Source organism: Silurus meridionalis, chromosome 6 (genome assembly GCF_014805685.1).
Source record: "Silurus meridionalis isolate SWU-2019-XX chromosome 6, ASM1480568v1, whole genome shotgun sequence".
Classification (NCBI taxonomy): Eukaryota; Metazoa; Chordata; class Actinopteri; order Siluriformes; family Siluridae; genus Silurus; species Silurus meridionalis.
The window spans coordinates 22,331,203-22,350,473 of NC_060889.1; the positions used below are offsets into that span (position 1 = coordinate 22,331,203).

The 19,271-nt window shown below is 38.1% G+C and overlaps 1 protein-coding gene across 2 annotated transcripts; it reads right to left on the bottom strand.

The window, feature by feature from the left end:
* Positions 1-1,805: 1,805 nt before the first annotated feature.
* On the bottom strand, positions 1,806-18,739 carry LOC124387024 (butyrophilin subfamily 1 member A1-like). 2 transcript variants are annotated; one of them, XM_046851119.1, is made up of 8 exons: positions 18,600-18,739; positions 18,427-18,483; positions 17,494-17,844; positions 16,468-16,698; positions 16,141-16,242; positions 11,932-11,964; positions 4,597-4,623; positions 1,806-3,834 (listed from the first exon to the last, which is right to left on the bottom strand). In XM_046851119.1, the coding sequence occupies exons 1-8, from the start codon at positions 18,601-18,603 to the stop codon at positions 3,269-3,271; spliced, it is 1,371 nt and encodes a 456-aa protein (XP_046707075.1). In that variant the 5' UTR covers positions 18,604-18,739; the 3' UTR covers positions 1,806-3,268. The 2 variants fall into 2 exon arrangements, with proteins under 2 accessions (XP_046707075.1, XP_046707074.1); XM_046851118.1 differs by having other exon boundaries at positions 16,468-16,746.
* Positions 18,740-19,271: the final 532 nt, after the last annotated feature.

Here is a 19,271-nt window from a genome sequence, read left to right on the forward strand (position 1 = left end):
ATACAAATAAAAGTAGACATTTGACAGATTCAAATGATGTATTGTTCTTATCTGGACGATCAAAAAAGGCAGTGATTTAAATTAGTTTCTTGTTGCTTTCTGCCCTGCTCATTCTTATCTTCGTAAACTTGTCTACATCTGTGGTGAGTGAGAGCCAGTACATTATACACCAGTGGATTGAAAAAGATGCACAATGACAGGAAATCGGTTGATGGGCTGAAATCGGCGGCAGTCAAAAAAAAAATATTGATATTTCACCAAATCAATGGATTAAAACTAAAGTAACGAGCCGGTTTTGAAAATGTAAGAAGTAGAAAGTACAGACATTTGTGTAAAAATGTAATGAGTATAAGTAAAAAGTTTGAAAGTCTGAAAAGTCTGAAAAATTAATAGTGAAGTAATGAACAGATACCAAAAAATCTACTTAAGTACAGTAACAAAGCATTTGTACTTCATTACTTCCCTCCTCTGGTTATCACAAACACTATATTGACACATATGGATGTGAAAAAAATAAAAACTACATTTAGATGCATGATATGAGTGTCAGGGATCCTCCTGCTATGCCTCCCTCCACGGCTTTCTCTCAGCCGCTCCTGGCGCTAATCGCCAACACCTGTCCATCGTTACCTTTCCCCTTTATAAGTTCCCGTTCTGACCTCACTCGCTGTCGGAACTTCTTAGTTGCTACAGTGATCTACCGGAACCCTGACTGCCAGCATTCCCCGCTGGTTCTTTCTCCTGGTTCTGACTCTAAGGATTATACTCGCTATCTGGATTATACTCGCTATCTGGATGATACCCGCCTTCTGGATTATACCCGCTATACAGATCATACCCGCTATATGGATCATAACCGCTATACGGATTAAACCTTCAATCGGGATTCTACTCACATTACAGTTTGTGGCCCTCCTGGACTCTTGTTTGTGTACTGAACTTAAATAAAGTATGATTGAGTTACTCCCACTTCCGCGTGGTCACTGCCGTGACAGAAGATTTGACCTAAACCGAAAGGGAAGGATTCGCTCTAGCGTGAAGGATTGGCAGCCCAGCCTCCAAGTCCCACTGGGTGCACCGCCCAGCCGTCTCTCCTCGCTGTGGGTGCCGCTCAGTTTGTGAGTCCCGCTGGGGGTGGTGCTTCACCAGAGACAGTTACTGGAAGCAGCGAAGGAGTCTCACCGCCGCCAGGTCGCGAGTAGGGCGCTGCTCCGCTCCAGAGTCTGAGGGCGCCGTTCCGCCCCAGAGATACGCCGAGGGAGTCGCTCAGCCTCAGCCGGCGAGGGCGTCGATTTGCCTCTGATCTCCGCCGAGAGATACTGTACCACCAAGTGATCTGTTGTTATGACCCAGTCTAGGGTTGGGCTGCACAGCATGTTTAAAGGCACGGGGCGGTGAATGTAGCATGGATTTGTGTGTATCTGGTGTATCCTTTGTATATATGTGTGCATCAGTTGTATCGTGATAGAAAGGATCACAAACCCTGGGATATCTTCAAATGGAAGTTAAATAGAATTTTGTAGAGGAAAGTACAGAGGTAAGCTTCAGGGTGGACAGAGGCCAAAATAACAAACAAAACACTTTTTTTTAACAAAATCTTAATTACCTGCAACAAATTTAACACAAAATGAAAAAACAACTTCCTTGAACACCCTCAACAAAAACAGGGAAAAACCCCATATTCAACGCAAATGGCAGCCTTACTCCTACTGCCAGTAAACACAACACACTAATATGTACAGTGTCAGAACTCAGAACCCGTCTCTGAGCAGACAAATCACAAGTGGATTCTTTGTCGTCTTTGATTCCCAATGTAACACTCTTAATAATACAATGAAATAAAATAGGCCTCAGGTGCCAGTCTTGGTTAATTAAAAGCAAAACTTCTTTATTGCTGTCACGTTCCAATTGTTCCAATAGAGCTCATAGAAGGTGGTCACTAAATCACATCAAAATTATCAAGCACACACACATTTTACACACACATTTTACATATTTGAGCTTCCTGTTTTCCTCAGTTACCTTTATTTTCAGTTACCTTTTATTCTCTTTTATAATGCTGTTTGCTTTTCTACTGTAATTGAATCAAGCTATTTTTTTTTTACTTAGATTGTTTATTAATATATGCTTAACTGTATTGTTCTGCTTAGTCATGTTAGTATCTAGGTCATACGTACTTTCGAGCTGACTATGTTACATAGTGTATTGTGCTCATAAAGATAACACATATTTGTTACTTTGTTGCTACATGCACATATTAATTTCTATGTTTAGTCATTGTTATTTTTACCTTTTTTTATCGTATCTCTGTTGGTTTCTCTTATTCAGCTTCATCTCGCAGATGTTCTGGGACAGCTCTTAGCAGCATTCTCCGCAGACAGAAATGCCAGTTTCAACTCTTCTCCCTCGCTCAATTTATTGAACATCTCTCTACCCCAGTTGTTCCAGAGAACCCCTGTCTGCCTCCTTGCACTGTGCAGCATACTTTTATGTGTGATATGGGCACACAGACCTCGTCTGACCTCCCTGCTGTTTATCATCAGGAGACACAGACTGACAATGAAGATTATGACGACTCTCGCATACCTGCATCAACTCTACCATCTCCTCCTTATCCTTCATGTTGGTCACCTACTGATTATATTTCCTACTTCCCATGTTCTCTCACCTGTTCATTATTATCCTCTCATATCTTCCATTGAGAGTGATCCTGATTGCTCATCCATGTATTCTTTAGCGGCTACGACAAGCTAGATTGTTAAAGTTGGATTTGAATATGTTTTTGACAACAGATTGCAACAGATATATATATATATTTACATAGGTTACAATACAGTGATTATTTATAACTAGATAATCAAATGTACTATGGGACTGGGCAATAGGAATGAAGATGTCAGAAAAGGCATACATAGGTGAAAACCTGGCTATTGCAAAACACTATATCAGAATCATAAAACCAAAAATTTGAGCATCAGACAAGTGTGACTTTGTCAACAGTTCAGGGTTAAGGGCGTTGCTTAAGGACCCAACAGTGGCAGCTTGGCAGTGCTGGGGTTTGAAAACCTGACCTTCCAATCAGGAACCCAAAGCCTTAACCACTTAGCTATCACATACAATACAGCACAACCCGCAAAATAGTAAGAGCTGCTTCCATCGGTTCTTTTTTGGTATCACTTCTATTTTAGGCAACCATCCCATTTCAAGCAATTGAATGGAAACAATTTCATGAACGCTACAAACCCCAATAGTTTTTTTTTTTTAGAGTCTACTGTAAATAATTAAAACTAGAAGTAAACATTTTTGGATAGATGATCAGTGGTGCTGAATTTTTACCTTCATCATTATCACCAGGACTGAAGAATGGATAGAGATTCCCAGTGAAAGACTGACCAGTGAAAGAGTATAAATGGGAGCTGGAATTCACATCATAAAAGGATACCAGACCCTCCTCATAATCCACAAACACCCCCACCTTTTCCACCTTCTCTCTCAATGTGAGGAGGACATCAGTATTAGCATAAGCCCAGTATTGATTATCATTCGTTAGAGCCACCGTCCAGAATCCATTATGAGGAGTCAGTGTAATCTTCCCCTTCCTGTTAATGTTCTCTCTCATGACTCCTAATATCCAAGCAGTTTTCCCTCTGACCTGCACCTCATAATAAAATTTCCCTGAAGAGAAACTCTGCTTTCCCAGAACATTTAAATACATATTAAACCTCTGTGGTGTATCAGGAAGATTCTGCCACTTGTCTTCATCTGCCACTTGTTTTGCATCAGCAGACAGGATAAGATATGGATGAGCAGTATCAGGATCCAGAGTCACATCCACTGAGAGAAACATACAATGTGTGATGTGAGTTTGCAGGTAAAGAAAAAATTCAATCACTATTCAGTTGATAAAAAACATTAGGATTTATAAGAAGATTTGTAGAAGATTCAATAATTAAATTTAGTTTTGTAAAAAGAGAAAAACAGAGATAAGAGATAAGAAATATATATATTTTTAATCATGTGAAATTTTACTTTAGTCATTTATTTGTCATTTCTTCAGGAAATAAATCATGTAACACAACAGGAGAGAAAAACATTAAATAAAAACTACAAACAGCTACGGGGTGATTTGCTATAACTTGAGGGGGAGGAATTTAATGGCAGGAGAAACCTGCCAAATCTGAAACCTGAAATATTTAATCTAGACCACCTTTGCAACCATTTTTAGGATATAATGGAAGTTTTTTCACTGTTTTGGATGCTTTTACATCTTTTTATACTTATACATTTGATTAGGTTGGACAAGACTTATTTGTTTTTCCTGTGGGTATAGAGTCTCTCCTTTCACATTTGAAATTGTTAAAGGGTCATTCTAAACCCAGGGTAAACTGAATCCTGGGTTTTCCTGTTTTACACAAGTTAACAATTAATCCGGGGTATTCATAATCATATGTTTCACACAGTACATTACCAAAACTGGGGTTATTGTTCTCATTTGTATATTTATGATACGAGCAATAATCATTACTGAATAAATAGAGTGCACTAAAGGTTTCTTACACACATATATCTACAGTAGAGACTAAAGTTGAATTTTACCTGCAAACAAAATCTTCTTTATAAACTCTGTAAAGCAAAATTATATATTAGTTTAACAATAACAAAGAATAAAAAACAATTACATTTAAAAAACATATTAAAACAGTTTAATTGTATTGTTAATAAATAACAGACCAAAAAGATAAATCAAATATCAACACCCATTATATGTACAGTACTGTGAAATTATGTCGGAAGCTGGTACGCACTGTCGTACACCGCGACTTGCGATTGTGATCATAAAGTCGAAAGTTCGTAAGTTGACAACTACCTGTATATATATATATATATATATATATATATATATATATATATATATATATATATATATATATATATATATATATATATATATATATATATATATATATATATATATATATATATATATATATATATATATATATATATATATTTATATATATATATATATATATATATATATATATATATATATATATATATATATATATATATATATATATATTTATATATACAGTGGAACCCGGTTATGTCGATGTCCTAGGGGGTCGTCAAAAAGCGTCGAGATAACCGATGTTCGAGATAAACGAACCAAATGGCGGCAACATATTAACGTGCTTGAAATTTCTTTATGTACATGATGTGCGTTAATAAATGAGAATGTGCATGCACGTGTTTTTGAAGGGTTTTTTACACAACAGCGTTGCTGCGATTTGTTTGATGAAGGCATGCAATAAAAATACATACAGTACATGTTTATCTGTCAGGAATCCACCTGCCACGCCCCCTTCGGCAGCTTCGGCGTGTCAGGTGTTTTCTCGGCCGCTTTCTCTGAAGCTCTCGACTTTAATTGCGCACATTTGGTGCTCGTTTAGCATCATCACCAGCTCCTATTTAAACTTCCACACTCTCACTGTCCGTTATTGTTGGTATATGTTGGTTCACGGCGGTCGTTGTTATCGCGCATGCGTATCCCGGTACAGATGCTGCCAGGTCTTCTTCACCATTGTCTTGAAGTAACAGGACCAAGACAGGTCCTGTGTGAAGTGAACACCTAGGTACTGGAAACTGTCCACTCTAAACACTGTGCTCCAGTTGATCTTTAGCGATTGGTTTGACTTTTTCCTGTTTCCTGCTGAAGTCCACTATTAATTCCTTAGTCTTGCTGACATTCAGGAGAAGGTGCACCATCTCTCCAGGTTTTTAATCTCCTGTAATTAAGACGTCTCAGCATTGTTGGAGATCAGGCCTACCACAACAGTGCCATCAGCAAACCTGATGTGCAAACACATCCTCAGTACAGCTGTTTTGGCAGTAAGCGAACTGTAGTGGGTCCAGTGTGTCTAGTAGTAATGCAGTGATGAAGTCTCTGACCAGTTTTTCAAAGCACTTCATCACTACTAAGGTTAGGGCTACAGGGCAGTAGTCGTTGAGGCAGGCAGTATGGGACAGGAACAATGGTGAACTGTTTGAAACATGAGGGGACTACAGACTGTTCCAGGGAGAGGTTGAATATCTCGGAGAACTAGAACTAGCTAGTTGGTCAGCGCAAGCATTCAATACCCGACCTGTGATTCCATTTGGTCCTGCTGCCTTCCTGATATTCACTCTCCTGAATGCCCTCCTCACGTCATGCTCCGAGATGGTAAATGTGTTTGTGCTAGCATGATTAGCTGCAAAGTTGAAGCGAGTATAAAAGGTGTTTAACTCGTGCCAGAGAAGCGTCCGCATTCGCCATTCTGGAGCATAGTGTTTAATAGTCTGTGATGGTTCTCAGTCCCTGTCACAGACTTCTAGAGCTACCATGTTGAAACTGTGACTCTAGTTTCCTCACTTTCCTGCCTTTACCGCTCTGCCCACACTGTAAGATGCAGCCTTGTCCATGTTCCCGGTGGTGAGCCCAGCGATGTAGGCAGCTGAGCGGGATCTCAGAGCATCGCTATAACAGAGCCATTAAGCCACTCTTATTTTTTATTTTAAGCAGTATAATAGACACTAATTGCAGGTAGAAACTAAAGTTGTGAAAAGAAAATTAAAAATATCTCATATGTGCACCACATCATAATTCAGGGGAATATTTTTTCTGGGTGTTTGAATTCTCAACTAACATGTTAATTGTTGTGCTTTAAGTGTTATTGAAATCGAAGCTCTATGCCAAATGGCCACCTGTCACTATAGTGCTCATTATTGATAACATATCTTTACATTTGACCAAGACAGATATAGCCAGGTAGAAATTTCACTGGAACTAAAACTGGGGAAATATGACACTAGACACTAGGTATAAAACTGGTGACACTTTATACCATATCACTTTATACCATTTAGCTTTTACATTGTTTATTCCAGCATATGGACACTTTAATGACAATCACAATCATACTGGGTCAATCATACTTTAATCTGTACTTCTGTCTATATCTGTCATACATATCCAACCATCCCTTCATGTATGTGTGTGTGTGTATATATATATATATATATATATATATATATATATATATATATATATATATATATATATATATATATATATATATACAATGCTACCAGAACACCTTTTCCTCAAAATAACTAAGGCATTTAAAAAAAAAAACATTATTTTGCAGAAAACACACTGATCAAAATTAGAGAACACTTTCAGATACCTACCAGTTATTTGTGTTAATCTGGCACCTGGTGCTAATTTCTATCAGCCATAAGTTGGTAGTTCCAAGTCTGTGATTTCAAGAATATTGAATCTTTACAACATCACAAACTCATTCAAGTCCGCCAAGAAGGCTGGTCGTCCACGGAAGACAAATAAAAGCAAGGACAGGATACTGCGGAGGATCTCAATGGGCAATTGTTTCCACACTCCAGCTGCAATTGCTCACCAGTTCAGCGCTGAACAGGGTAAGGATCTGTCTCGTCATACAGTGTCTCGACGTTTAAGAGCATTGGACTAAATGCCCACTCTGCAGTGACCAAACCTCTCATTAGCAGAAAGAATCAAAAGGCTAGACTAAGCTTTGCTGAGGAGCATGTTGTGTGGACAGAGGAGAACTGGCCTAAAGTTCAGTGATGAAAGCAAGTATAATTTATTTGGGCCCGATGGGAAACATTATGTTCGGCGATAAACTGGAGAAAGACTGAACCCAAAGTGTGTAAAGAAGTCAGTGAAAAGTGGAGGAGGAAGTGTCATGGTTTGGGGCATGTTTTCTGCAGCAGGAGTTAGGCGTCTTATACAGCTACATGGCAGAGTGAATGCAAATGTTTATCAGAACCTTCTTCAACAACATATGGTTCCTTCCCTGCGTTCATCACCCAATCAGCCCGCAGTGTTCATGCAGGACAACGCTCCATGTCACACAGCAAAACAGGTAAAGCAGTTCCATGGAACTGAAAACATTGAAATAATGACATGGCCTGCCCAGAGTCCTGATCTCAACCCAATAGAGAACCTCTGGAAAATCCTTGGCGACCAAAATCACACCAGAGCATTGTGAGAGACTAGTGCTGTCCTGTGGCTGCAGATGTGCAGAAGTCATTCAGAGCAGAGGCCTGTACACTTTCTACTAATTGCTGACTATTGTAACCTTTAGAACATTTTGTTGGAATCTTTTTCCATGCTATAGTCATTGTTGTTCTCTAATTTTGATCAGTGTGTTTTCTGGAAAATAATGTTTTTTTTTAAGGCCTTAGTTATTTTGTGGAAAAGGTGTTCTGGTAGCATGGTATGGACAGGACAAAAACTCCTTCAACTGTTGAGCAGTGAAGATGACCTTATTTCAGATTTGTTCAATTGTTTATTAATTGTTCTCTAATTTTTATATCCAGTGTATATATATATATATATATATATATATATATATATATATATATATATATATATACAGTGAGGAAAATAAGTATTTGAACACCCTGATATTTTGCAAGTTCTCCCACTTAGAAATCATGGAGGGGTCTAAAATTATCATCGCAGGTGCATGTCCACTGTGAGAGACATAATCGAAAAAAAAAAAATCCAGAAATCACAATGTATTATTTTTTTAACTAATTATTTGTATGATACAGCCGCAAATAAGTATTTGAACACCTGAGAAAGTCAATGTTAATATTTGGTACAGTAGCCTTTGTTTGCAATTACAGAGGTCAAACGTTTCCTGTAGTTTTTCACCAGGTTTGCACACACTGCAGGAGGGATTTTGGCCCACTCCTCCACACAGATCTTCTCTAGATCAGTCAGGTTTCTGGCCTGTCGCTGAGAAACACGGAGTTTGAGCTCCCTCCAAAGATTCACTTTTGGGTTTAGGTCTGGAGACTGGCTAGGCCACAGCAGAACCTTGATATGCTTTTTACAGAGCCACTCCTTGGTTATCCTGGCTGTGCGCTTCGGGTCATTGTCATGTTGGAAGACCCAGCCTCGACCCATCTTTAATGCTCTAACTGAGGGAAGGAGGTTGTTCCCCAAAATCTCGCAATACATGGCCCCGGTCATCCTCTCCTTAATACAGTGCAGTCGCCCTGTCCCATGTGCAGAAAAACACCCCCAAAGCATGATGCTCCCACCCCCATGCTTCACAGTAGGGATGGTGTTCTTGGGATGGTACTCATCATTCTTTTTCCTCCAAACACGTTTAGTGGAATTATGACCCAAAAGTTCTATTTTGGTCTCATCTGACCACAAGACTTTCTCCCATGACTCCTCTGGATCATCCAAATGGTCATTGGCAAACTTAAGACGTGCCTGGACATGTGCTGGTTTAAGCAGGGGCACCTTCCGTGTCATGCATGATTTCAAACCATGACGTCTTAGTTTATTACCAACAGTAACCTTGGAAAAGGTGGTGCCAGCTCTTTTCAGGTCATTGACCAGCTCCTACCGTGTAGTTCTGGGCTGATTTCTCACCTTACTTAGGATCATTGAGACCCCACGAGGTGAGATCTTGCATGGAGCCCAAGTCCGAGGGAGATTGACAGTCATGTTTAGCTTCTTCCATTTTCTAATGATTGCTCCAACAGTGGACCTTTTTTCACCAAGCTGCTTGGCAATTTCCCCGTAGCCCTTTCCAGCCTTGTGGAGGTGTACAATTTTGTCTCTAGTGTCTTTGGACAGCTCTTTGGTCTTGGCCATGTTAGTAGTTGGATTCTTACTGATTGTATGGGGTGGACAGGTGTCTTTATGCAGCTAACGACCTCAAACAGGTGCATCTAATTTAGGATAATAAATGTAGTGGAGGTGACATTTTAAAGGCAGACTAACAGGTCTTTGAGGGTCAGAATTCTAGCTGATAGACAGGTGTTCAAATACCTATTTGCAGCTGTATCATACAAATAAATAGTTTAAAACTCATATATTGTGATGTCTGGATTTTTTTTTTTAGATTATGTCTCACAGTGGACATGCACCTACGATGACAATTTTAGACCCCTCCATGATTTCTAAGTGGGAGAACTTGCAAAATAGCAGGGTGTCCGAATACTTTTTTTTTCCTCACTGTATATATATATACAGTATATCTCCAGTGTGTGTGTATATATATATATATATATATATATATATATATATATATATATATATATATATATATATATAAAATAAATTTCTATATCATTCTTAACCTTTAATTTGACTATAGCCTTTAATTTGACTATAGTTATTCTATATTCTAATATACTTTTATACGTTATTCTATTTATTTTTACATTACTTTACTCGTCCTTTATATTTATATTGTATTTTTTCCATGTTTACAAGCCAGACAGTCAAAAAGCATTTCACTGTATGTCATACTCTGTATGAACGTGTATGTGGCAAATACATTTTGAATTTGACACAATATGAGAGTAAGGTTTAAATTCACTGAGCTCTTTCGTCTGACCCATTCTACTGTCCTACCATCCTAACATTCTACTATTGATTGTACACATATATGCTTGGTATTATGGGCCTGTTAGTTATGAGCATTTTTATTAAGGAGTGGTGTCCATATATTTTTGGCCATGATGGGTACAGTAAAATTTAATGTCATATATAAACATAATTCATGCTATTAATGTATGTTAATTGTTTTGTAATGTTTTTCTTACAGATTCATATATTACACTTCTACTTAGGTGATTGTTTTTGGGTTGTTATTTAAGTGAAAACAAATAAAAATAAAATCATTCCAGTGATACACCAGATTCTGTGACCATTTTGTGACCCTAGAGGGCACTGTTGCTAATATGCAACTTAAAATAGATCGTCTAGAGAGGTTCGGTACGCAAACAGCGTAAATTCAAACATCGGAGTCTACTGTTCATTAAATGTTGGAGCGAGCACTTTATTAACGAATAAAAATAATGCAAATGTTTTCCAAATTCCTCTATTTGAAATTCTTCATGTATGCCGCTTGTGGGACAAACAATTTGAGTTTTTTTGTTATTGGGACTTCCCGGTTCGAGCAGAAATTCACAGGTGTTATGCGAAATGATGCAGCGCCATTTTTTTCCTTGTTAGCTTGTTCGCTAATTAGCAGTGTTTTGCACTTTCTTTTCTTTTAAAGAAATATTTAATGCTTCGTTTGTAGTACTATACAGTTGTCAGAGAACCACCAGCCACGTCCCCTCTACCTCTCAATACTCACGCTCAGCCCTTCCCTCCTGACCCCTTTAAAAGAGCTTTAAACGAGCTTTCTCTCTCCATTCACTTGCGGTCCGACCCTAGATTGCCTGGACTCCTTGTGCTCCTGTGCTTCCGTGCTCACCTGTGGTCTTGTGCTCCTCGTTACACGTACTCCAGGTAAGTTATTTGTTCCCTGCACTCTTGTTTCATAGTATCCTTTGTTTGTCTCTTGTAGGTTCAATAAAACTACACTTTGTTTTACTCCCGTTTTTTTTGGGCTTCTGTTCACTCTGGCTCCCGTTAGCGTGGCTGCTCCCAGTTTCTGCTGCCTGGTGATTCGTGACAAACGTGTACTGACCATCTCTCAAAAAGTGAGTACAAAGTGTGTTGGAGTTCATAAGTGAGTGTTATTATTTTTTTTTATTTCTAATCTTTTTTTTTGTTATACAGAGTAAGTAGGGAACATGGACATGTAGTTTGTTTTGTTCAGCGTTCCTACTGTCGTTTTTGTGAAATTAGTGCTCTTATCTATGAGAATGATATTATTACAAAATCTAATAATAATACAAAACGTGTCATTTGTACCTTGTAGTAAAACACAAATCCATCAGTCACACAAGGATATAATTAGTTTTAGCATAAAGGCTACATCACTACAAGAGCCTTCACAGTCTAAGAAGCACGCAATGACATTTATGACTACATTTATAAAAAAATTATAATAATAATCAGTGTGATTTTAAGACACAAAATTCCATTCTCACCTGTGTATTTCTTCTCCTTTTGAAGCTCTGAGTCTAAAACAGATCAAATTGTTTTGGTTATTTTGGATACATTCAATATAAATAAAATAAATGCTTTTAAGTGCTTGATTCCTCCAAGGACAATTCGCCAAAGGGTTGGCTCCATCCACCCTGAAAGTCTACGTGTCGGCTATTTCGGCGTATCATGCCCCCTTAGCAGGGCAATCTCTGGGCAGAGACCCTCTTGTTATGCGATTTGGGTGCTCTCTCTGAGCCCCCCTTCGAGCCTCTAGACGAGGCATCTTTCCATCACGACTGCATTCTTGTTGGCCACTTGATCTCTCAAGAGAGTAGGAGACCTTCAGGCTCTTTCTGTGGCCCCCTACTTCCTGGAGTTTACTCCAGCTATGGCCAGTGCCTTCTTGTACCCCAGAACAGGTTACAACCGGGTGGTCCACCCCGCTGACCTTCGTCCGATTCTATAGCCTGGACCGAAGTGTCACTCCTGCCTCTGTCCTTTCCACCTAGCTGTGTTTATACACACTAGTCAAAGACTAGTCAGTCTGTCGTGATTGCACACTTGTTCCCAAAGCGTTTTGATGCAGCTCAAGTTCCTGAAAGGTAACGTCTCTAGGTTACATATGTAACCCTAGTTACCTAAAGGAAAGAGCTGCAGCGACTCTAAGCCACACTGCCGGTTTCCCTGCAGCGCTTAATTCTCCTTTACAAAAGCTGGCAAGGGGTTTACTCCATGTGCGTTTTATACTTCCTGGTCGCGACGCCACTGTCTCTAATCCATACAACATTGCAGGTCTCACCACAGTCCTATAAACTTTCCCTTTCATTCTTGCAGATAGCCTACTATCACAAATCACTCCTGTCACTCTTCTCCACCCACTCCCCCCTGCCTGCACTCTTTTCTTTACTTCCCTAACACACTCTCGATTACTTTGCACTGTTGACCCCAATGTGAATCTTATCATATTTGAATATATTAGATCATAGAGCATCAGACTTTGTGAAATTAAATTTATTAAATTACACAGTTTCAACCTTTCATTATTTTGCTACTTTGTTGTTTTAATTGGAAAAGTTATTTTTAAATCTACATTTTTCTAAATCTAAACTTCAAATAGTTGAATTTTAAACCAATACATTAATTCATACATTAAAATACATTAATATTTACTTTCAAATTTTTCTCCAGGCTGAGTTCCCTTCATAGGCCTCCTTCCTTTTGTGAAAGATGGTGAAATGATCTGAGCTGCGCATAATTTGGTTACATATAATTAAATAAGAATGAGGAGGAACTGTAATTTAACTCTTCTATTAGGGTCGCACAATCCAGTGCACTCTTAATGCCCCAAGCCAGGATAAAAGTGGAGAGTTGCTTTACGTAGAACATTTAGCTTAAAACGAGGCAAATTAAATAATAATATTAAGTTTTTTTCTCCGCGTAAAACTCCTTCACCGCGTTATAGATGTCAATTCCCCTCGTAGTTGTCTTAAGGGGCAGTAGTGTCAGAAGTTCTTCTATTGTGGAGAAATCGTCAACCACCATCGAACTGTACTGCTGCTGAACCACCTGCACTTCGCCAGATCCCGGTCCAGCTGATCAGCCAAGTTCCCGGACATAGTCAACACTCGTCTAACCATTTTAGTTGCTTCCAAGCCATCACAAACTACAGGACACAATCACCTGCCTGCGATGGTGCCGGTTAATATCTAGATGCGCAGAACAGCTTCTACTCTTGATTTGAAGTACCAAACAATGCGACAATGTGACCTCTTCCCCCAATGACCAGGTGCTTTGTCTTTCCAAGCTCTAAGCAGAGTTATCCAATGGGAAGCTGCAGTACCAGACAACATTCCGGGAAGAGTGCTCAGAGGATGTGCACACCATCTGGTGGACATTCTCACCTACATCAACATCTTTCTGAGCAGCGCAATCTGCTTCAAGGCCACTACCATCATCCCTGTGCCGAAGTAATCATCTGTGTCCTGCCTCAATGAATGCTGCCCAAACCGACCCACTGACAGTGCCATCTCTACCACATTTCACCTAGCCCTCTGTCACCTGGAAAGCAAGGATTCATATGTTCAAATTCTGTTCATAGATTCAGCTTTCAACACTATAATTCCTCAGAACCTTATTGGGAAGCTGGGCCTGAACACTTTCTTCTGTAACTGGATCCAGGACTTTTTGACTGGTTTACCTCAGGCAGTCCAGATCTCGAACAGCACCTCTAACACTATGACACTAAGCATATATATATATATATATATATATATATATATATATATATATATATATATATATATATATATATATATATATATATATATATATATATATATATATATATATATATATATATATATATATATATATATATATATATAATATACAATTTAAATTTTTTAAGAAAAATTCAGGCCTAGCATTGGCCATTCCACCAAAGATGGGTAGAACCTGTTGTCCGAGACGGGACTTAAACCCCTTTTCAGAGATCTTCCGGCAAGCTTTACCTTCAAAAACTGGAAGAACTTCTAACTGCCTCCTAACGGACTCTTCAAGAATTTCCTTTGTCTACCGCATCTGGTCTCTTGTGCAACAAGCCAATGCAAGTAACCGGTTGGTAAAATGGTGAACAGTGAAAAATAAGGTGAATTTTAATTTCTTGATGATTCTCGTTTAGGTTGTGGTTATTTAAAAGATTAAGCTTGCCATTCATTTCTTTCTCTCTCTTTCTTCTTTTTCCTTCTCCACCTACTTTTACCTATTCTTAACTTTTAGTTTCTTTTATTTTTATTTTCTTTCTTTCTTTTTGTATCTTTGTGTAGTTAGTTCTATGCTGTGATTGTCTCGTTCATTAAACGCTGTATTTGTCATAAGTGATTGTCTCTGAGTGCCGCTCACATTTCAAAGTTCCTGCAATATTTGATCTTAACTACACACGCTATAATAATTGTACGGTATAAAGTAAAGGGGGGTAGCAAAGCAAACTTGGAAAGTGTTAGTTTAAAAAGAAGAAGGTAGGTCTTAACCCGTTGCTTGAAGATAGCCATGGACTCTGCTGTTCGGACATGTAGATGAAGTTCATTCCACCACCTCGTGCCAGAACAAAGAAGAGCCTTGAAATATACTTACCTCTTACCCTGAAAGAAGATGGTTAAATTCAAGGAGTGCTAGAGGATCTCAGGCAGCATGGTCCAGTGCGAAGTGTGATGAGGTCTCTGAGGTAAGAGGGTGCTGATCCATTTTTGGCCTTGTAGGCAAGCATCAGTGTTGGAATCTGATACGTGCAGCTACTGGAAGCCATTGGAGGGAGCGCAGCAGTGGGGTGGAGTGGGAGAACTTGGTCAGGTTGAACACAAGTCACGAAGCTGTGTTTTGGATAATTTGCAGTGGACGAATAGCATTCAGAGGTTGACCTGAGAGCAGGAGTTGCAGTAGTCCAGTCTTGAAATGACAAGAAACCAAACAAGCACCTGAGCAGCTTGTGTGGACAGAAAGGGTTGAATTCTTTGGATGTTGTAGAAAAGGAATCGATAAAACCGAGCCACATTAGCAACATGTGAGGAGAATGACAGCAGATTGTCCATAGTTACCCCAAGGTTGTGAGCAGAGGCTGAAGGGGAGAGCAGGGAGTTATGAAGTTATTCTGAGATCCTGGCCTGGACATAATCACCTGATAAAGCTGATGAACAGCTTTGTATTTGTTAGTGAGTGTGTTAAAGCAGGAAAACCACTAACATGTGCAGTACAGGAACTTCTTTAGGATCAGAGTTGCCCTGGCCCTGGAAAGCGCCGGGGTAAAAATAAAACTAAAATAAAGAACACTCTGCTTGGTAAACTTTTGCCTGTCTCTATTTCTTCCAGTGCCAAACCAGTGGGATTTGTTACATTGGTGCCAAAACCCTGTACTGGAAAAGACATATCACGCTGGGAGGGAGCGGGACCAGGCAAAGGAGTAGTGCTGCATGCCAATAAAGAGGAGAGAGACACCAGCGTGTGTGTGTGAGCCGTGGCGTGAGTTCTGCAAAGGAAAGCGCCAGGGTAAAAGTGAAAGTAAAACAAAGAAAACTCTGCTTGGTGAATGTTTGCCTGTCTCTCTTTTTTCCAGCATGGAACCAGTGATTTTGTTACAGTATGAAATTAAGCTATGGTATAAACTGCAGTTTAAATTAAGCAAAACATTGAAAGAAGACAAATTATTTGAATATTACCTTTCTCGTAACAGATAGCTGCAGTTATTATCAATCCGACAGCAAGAAGGCATGCTGAAACTGAAATGCCAACAATCCACTTCCAAGCAGAAAATACTTTACCTAAAATAAAAACAAATTCAAAGTTATATATTTTTAATAAACCGATCATTTGTGATTATAAACCACACTCATACAGCATAATTTTAGCATAATCTCCAAAATATGCATAAATTGCAAAAATAGAAGTGTGTTCATCATACTCATGTTTCGTCTTTAATTTCCACATCTGTAATTATACACTAAAATGTTGTAGTATTTTGTATCTGTTTTTTTAGTGGCACTTACTATTAACGATAACCTCTGTCTCCATCAGGTGGTGTTTTTGTTGAATTTTGCAGTAAAATCTGTTGTAGTCAAGATAATCATGAACTGTGATTTGCCGTTTTACACTGAAGCCCTCTGTGTCTCTGTATATCAGTGTTTCTTCAGCAGGCAGAGTGACTCCTTCTCTGTCCAGCCACAGAACCTCAGGTTCAGGATTCCAGCCTCTGGACTCACACAGCAGATTAATCCCTCCTGAAGTATCAAAACTCTCGATCATTAACACTGGGTGGCTTCCAGAAGCTACAATCATCAAATAAAAATAAGCTAAAATATTATTAAGCTTTAAATCTCAAAATAAAACAGTAAATCTTCACAATAAGGATTTCCTGCTCAATTTGACATCAGTATGTTAGTAACAGTAAATAATACTTGTAATTTAAACAGAACCACACTCATTAATTTAACCAAATTTAGTTTTAATTAAGTTAAATTAAGTTTTATAGTCAGCTTGAGATACTATTTTGGTTCTGTTATTTTTTCCAGGAATTATTGTGAACTAATGCTACAATGTTCCAATGTTATAAAGAGCTAATAAAATTTGCACGCATTGCAAATTTTAAATGTTATTTAAAGATTAATGTAGAAGACTATCTACTGCCTTTGTTCCATATCTGCTTCTATAAATACATAGCTGTGAAGCACATTGTAATCAAATTCTATTCTTCATAGATTTCAATGCATTCTGTTTTCTGTAATTGCTATTATGTAAAAAATCACAAACACATAAATGTAAATCTTATATAGGTTGCATATTTAATCTTTCTCTTGATTTCTTGATTTGGTGAGCAATGTTTTAGATGCACACTGCCACCTAGTGAGTGTTTGTCTGCGTGAACCAGTTCCCACTTAAATAAATAGAAAAAAGTAATAGGGATAATGAAAGATTTTGCTAGAAATCTTAAAATTGGTATATGTTACATAAACGATTAATAATGATTCCTATAGTTTACCAATCAACATATAAATGTTTGAGTGCAGAAATCTCACCCTCAACAATGATGTGAACGGTGATGTCATCATACCAGGATTTATTCTCAATTAAACATTTATATGCTCCTTCATCAGAGACTCTGAGAGCTGAGAGTTTAAGTGAAGTGTTGCCTTTCTGTAGCTCTTCTTTAAACAGTGATGTTCTTCTTCTGTAGCACTGATCCTGATCTCCATGTCTGTCTTTGTGATCCTTATAGAGGTGCACTAATGAAACCACTTTATTCAGTCTTAACCACTCCACTGTCATGTCTACAGCACTGGTGCTGGGTGTGATAAAACAGGGCAGAACCAAATCTTGACCAGCTACAGCAACAAGAGGAGCTTCTGGACCAACAACCTGTAAGTGCTCTGTGTTATCAGAAAGAAAAAAGAATCTATATTTGTATCCACAATGTACTCTGATTTTGAGTGTACATTCAATGTAAATTTGTTAATATACCATTTCCCATACTACAACGTGGCACAGCACAAAAAAAAACTTTCTCCTCAGGAAAATTATTTTTTACCCATGAAAAACTATTAGCAAATTAGCTGTTTATTTACCTCTGAATTTACCTCTAAAGTCATCTTGAAACACTGACAGTAAACCCTGCAAAATGTTTTGTACAAAATGTATGCTTATATACTTATTTATTCTTACTGATATTACATTTTAATGTTTTAAAATAAATATGACACGTAGGTTTTTAGGGTTTTTTTTGCTGTTTGTTTTTTACATTCAGTATAATTTATATACTAACACATAAATAATAAAATAATAATAAAATACTGTTGATACTGTATGTTGATACTACTGATTTGTGTGTGTGTGTGTGTGTGTGTGTGTATATATATATATATATATATATATATATATATATATATATATATATATATATATATATATGAAGCACATGCACACACAGAAAAAAGAAGAACCTGTTTTTATACCTGACTGAGATTCCAGAACGCTGTGGAGAATCAGGTGAACCAAACAGAAAACCTTCCCTGAAAGACAGTTCAATATAATATCTTCAGTCTGTGTCACAAGATAACATACTTAGACAACTACTTTACACTTAGTAATGAATAGTAATATTTGTCTCATATCTCAGAATACTTACCCATTTTAAATCAGAATCCTGTTCCTTTGGGTCTAAGACTTACTGTTACTTTCGTTTTTGTTTGGATGTGAACCACACCCGTTATTTTCCACCGAGTCATGATGGGAAATACCGCATACTGCATTGACCCATAGATGAAATCTTCTTATCTCGGTTTCTCCCATTAGGGGTCGCCACAGCGGATCATCCGTCTCCATCCCCCCTGTCCTCTACTACATATGCCTCTTTCAAAACAATGACCCATAGATGAAATATGACACCTAAACACTCACTCCGTTATTACGGGAAAAAAATAATAGTGGTAGATAATAGTAGAAGTGAAAATGTAATAGATTTGATTATGAACAAGCAAGAGGATCATAGTAGGTGCAGAAGGGCATTCATCTCCTTAATTCATTAGTGCATAAAAACAATTCTCAGAGATTGATCATAGTCAGCAGTGGAAAGAGTACAGAAAAGTGTAAAATGTAGCCTTTTAAAAAGTACTCTATAGTAGTGAGTATTAGTGAATGTTATTTCACATTTTACCCTGCAAATTACACTATGAGGTAAACAATCATTTGCTGCAGTGTCGCAATTGTTTTGTCTCGTAGTTCCGTCTTAGATTCAATTCCTTAATTACAGCCACTTTTGCTCCACAAATAAGACACACAGGTTTACTGGCAGTGTCAG

What these genes read in the sequence shown, in the direction of transcription:
- LOC124387024 (XM_046851118.1), bottom strand. An exon ending in AAAGGAGAAGAAATACACAG is followed by an intron (nt 4,624 to 11,931) that starts GTGAGAATGGAA and finishes TTTGCTTTACAG; the next exon opens with AGTTTATAAAGAAGATTTTG. An exon ending in AAAGAAGATTTTGTTTGCAG is followed by an intron (nt 3,835 to 4,596) that starts GTAAAATTCAAC and finishes TGTTTCTCTCAG; the next exon opens with TGGATGTGACTCTGGATCCT.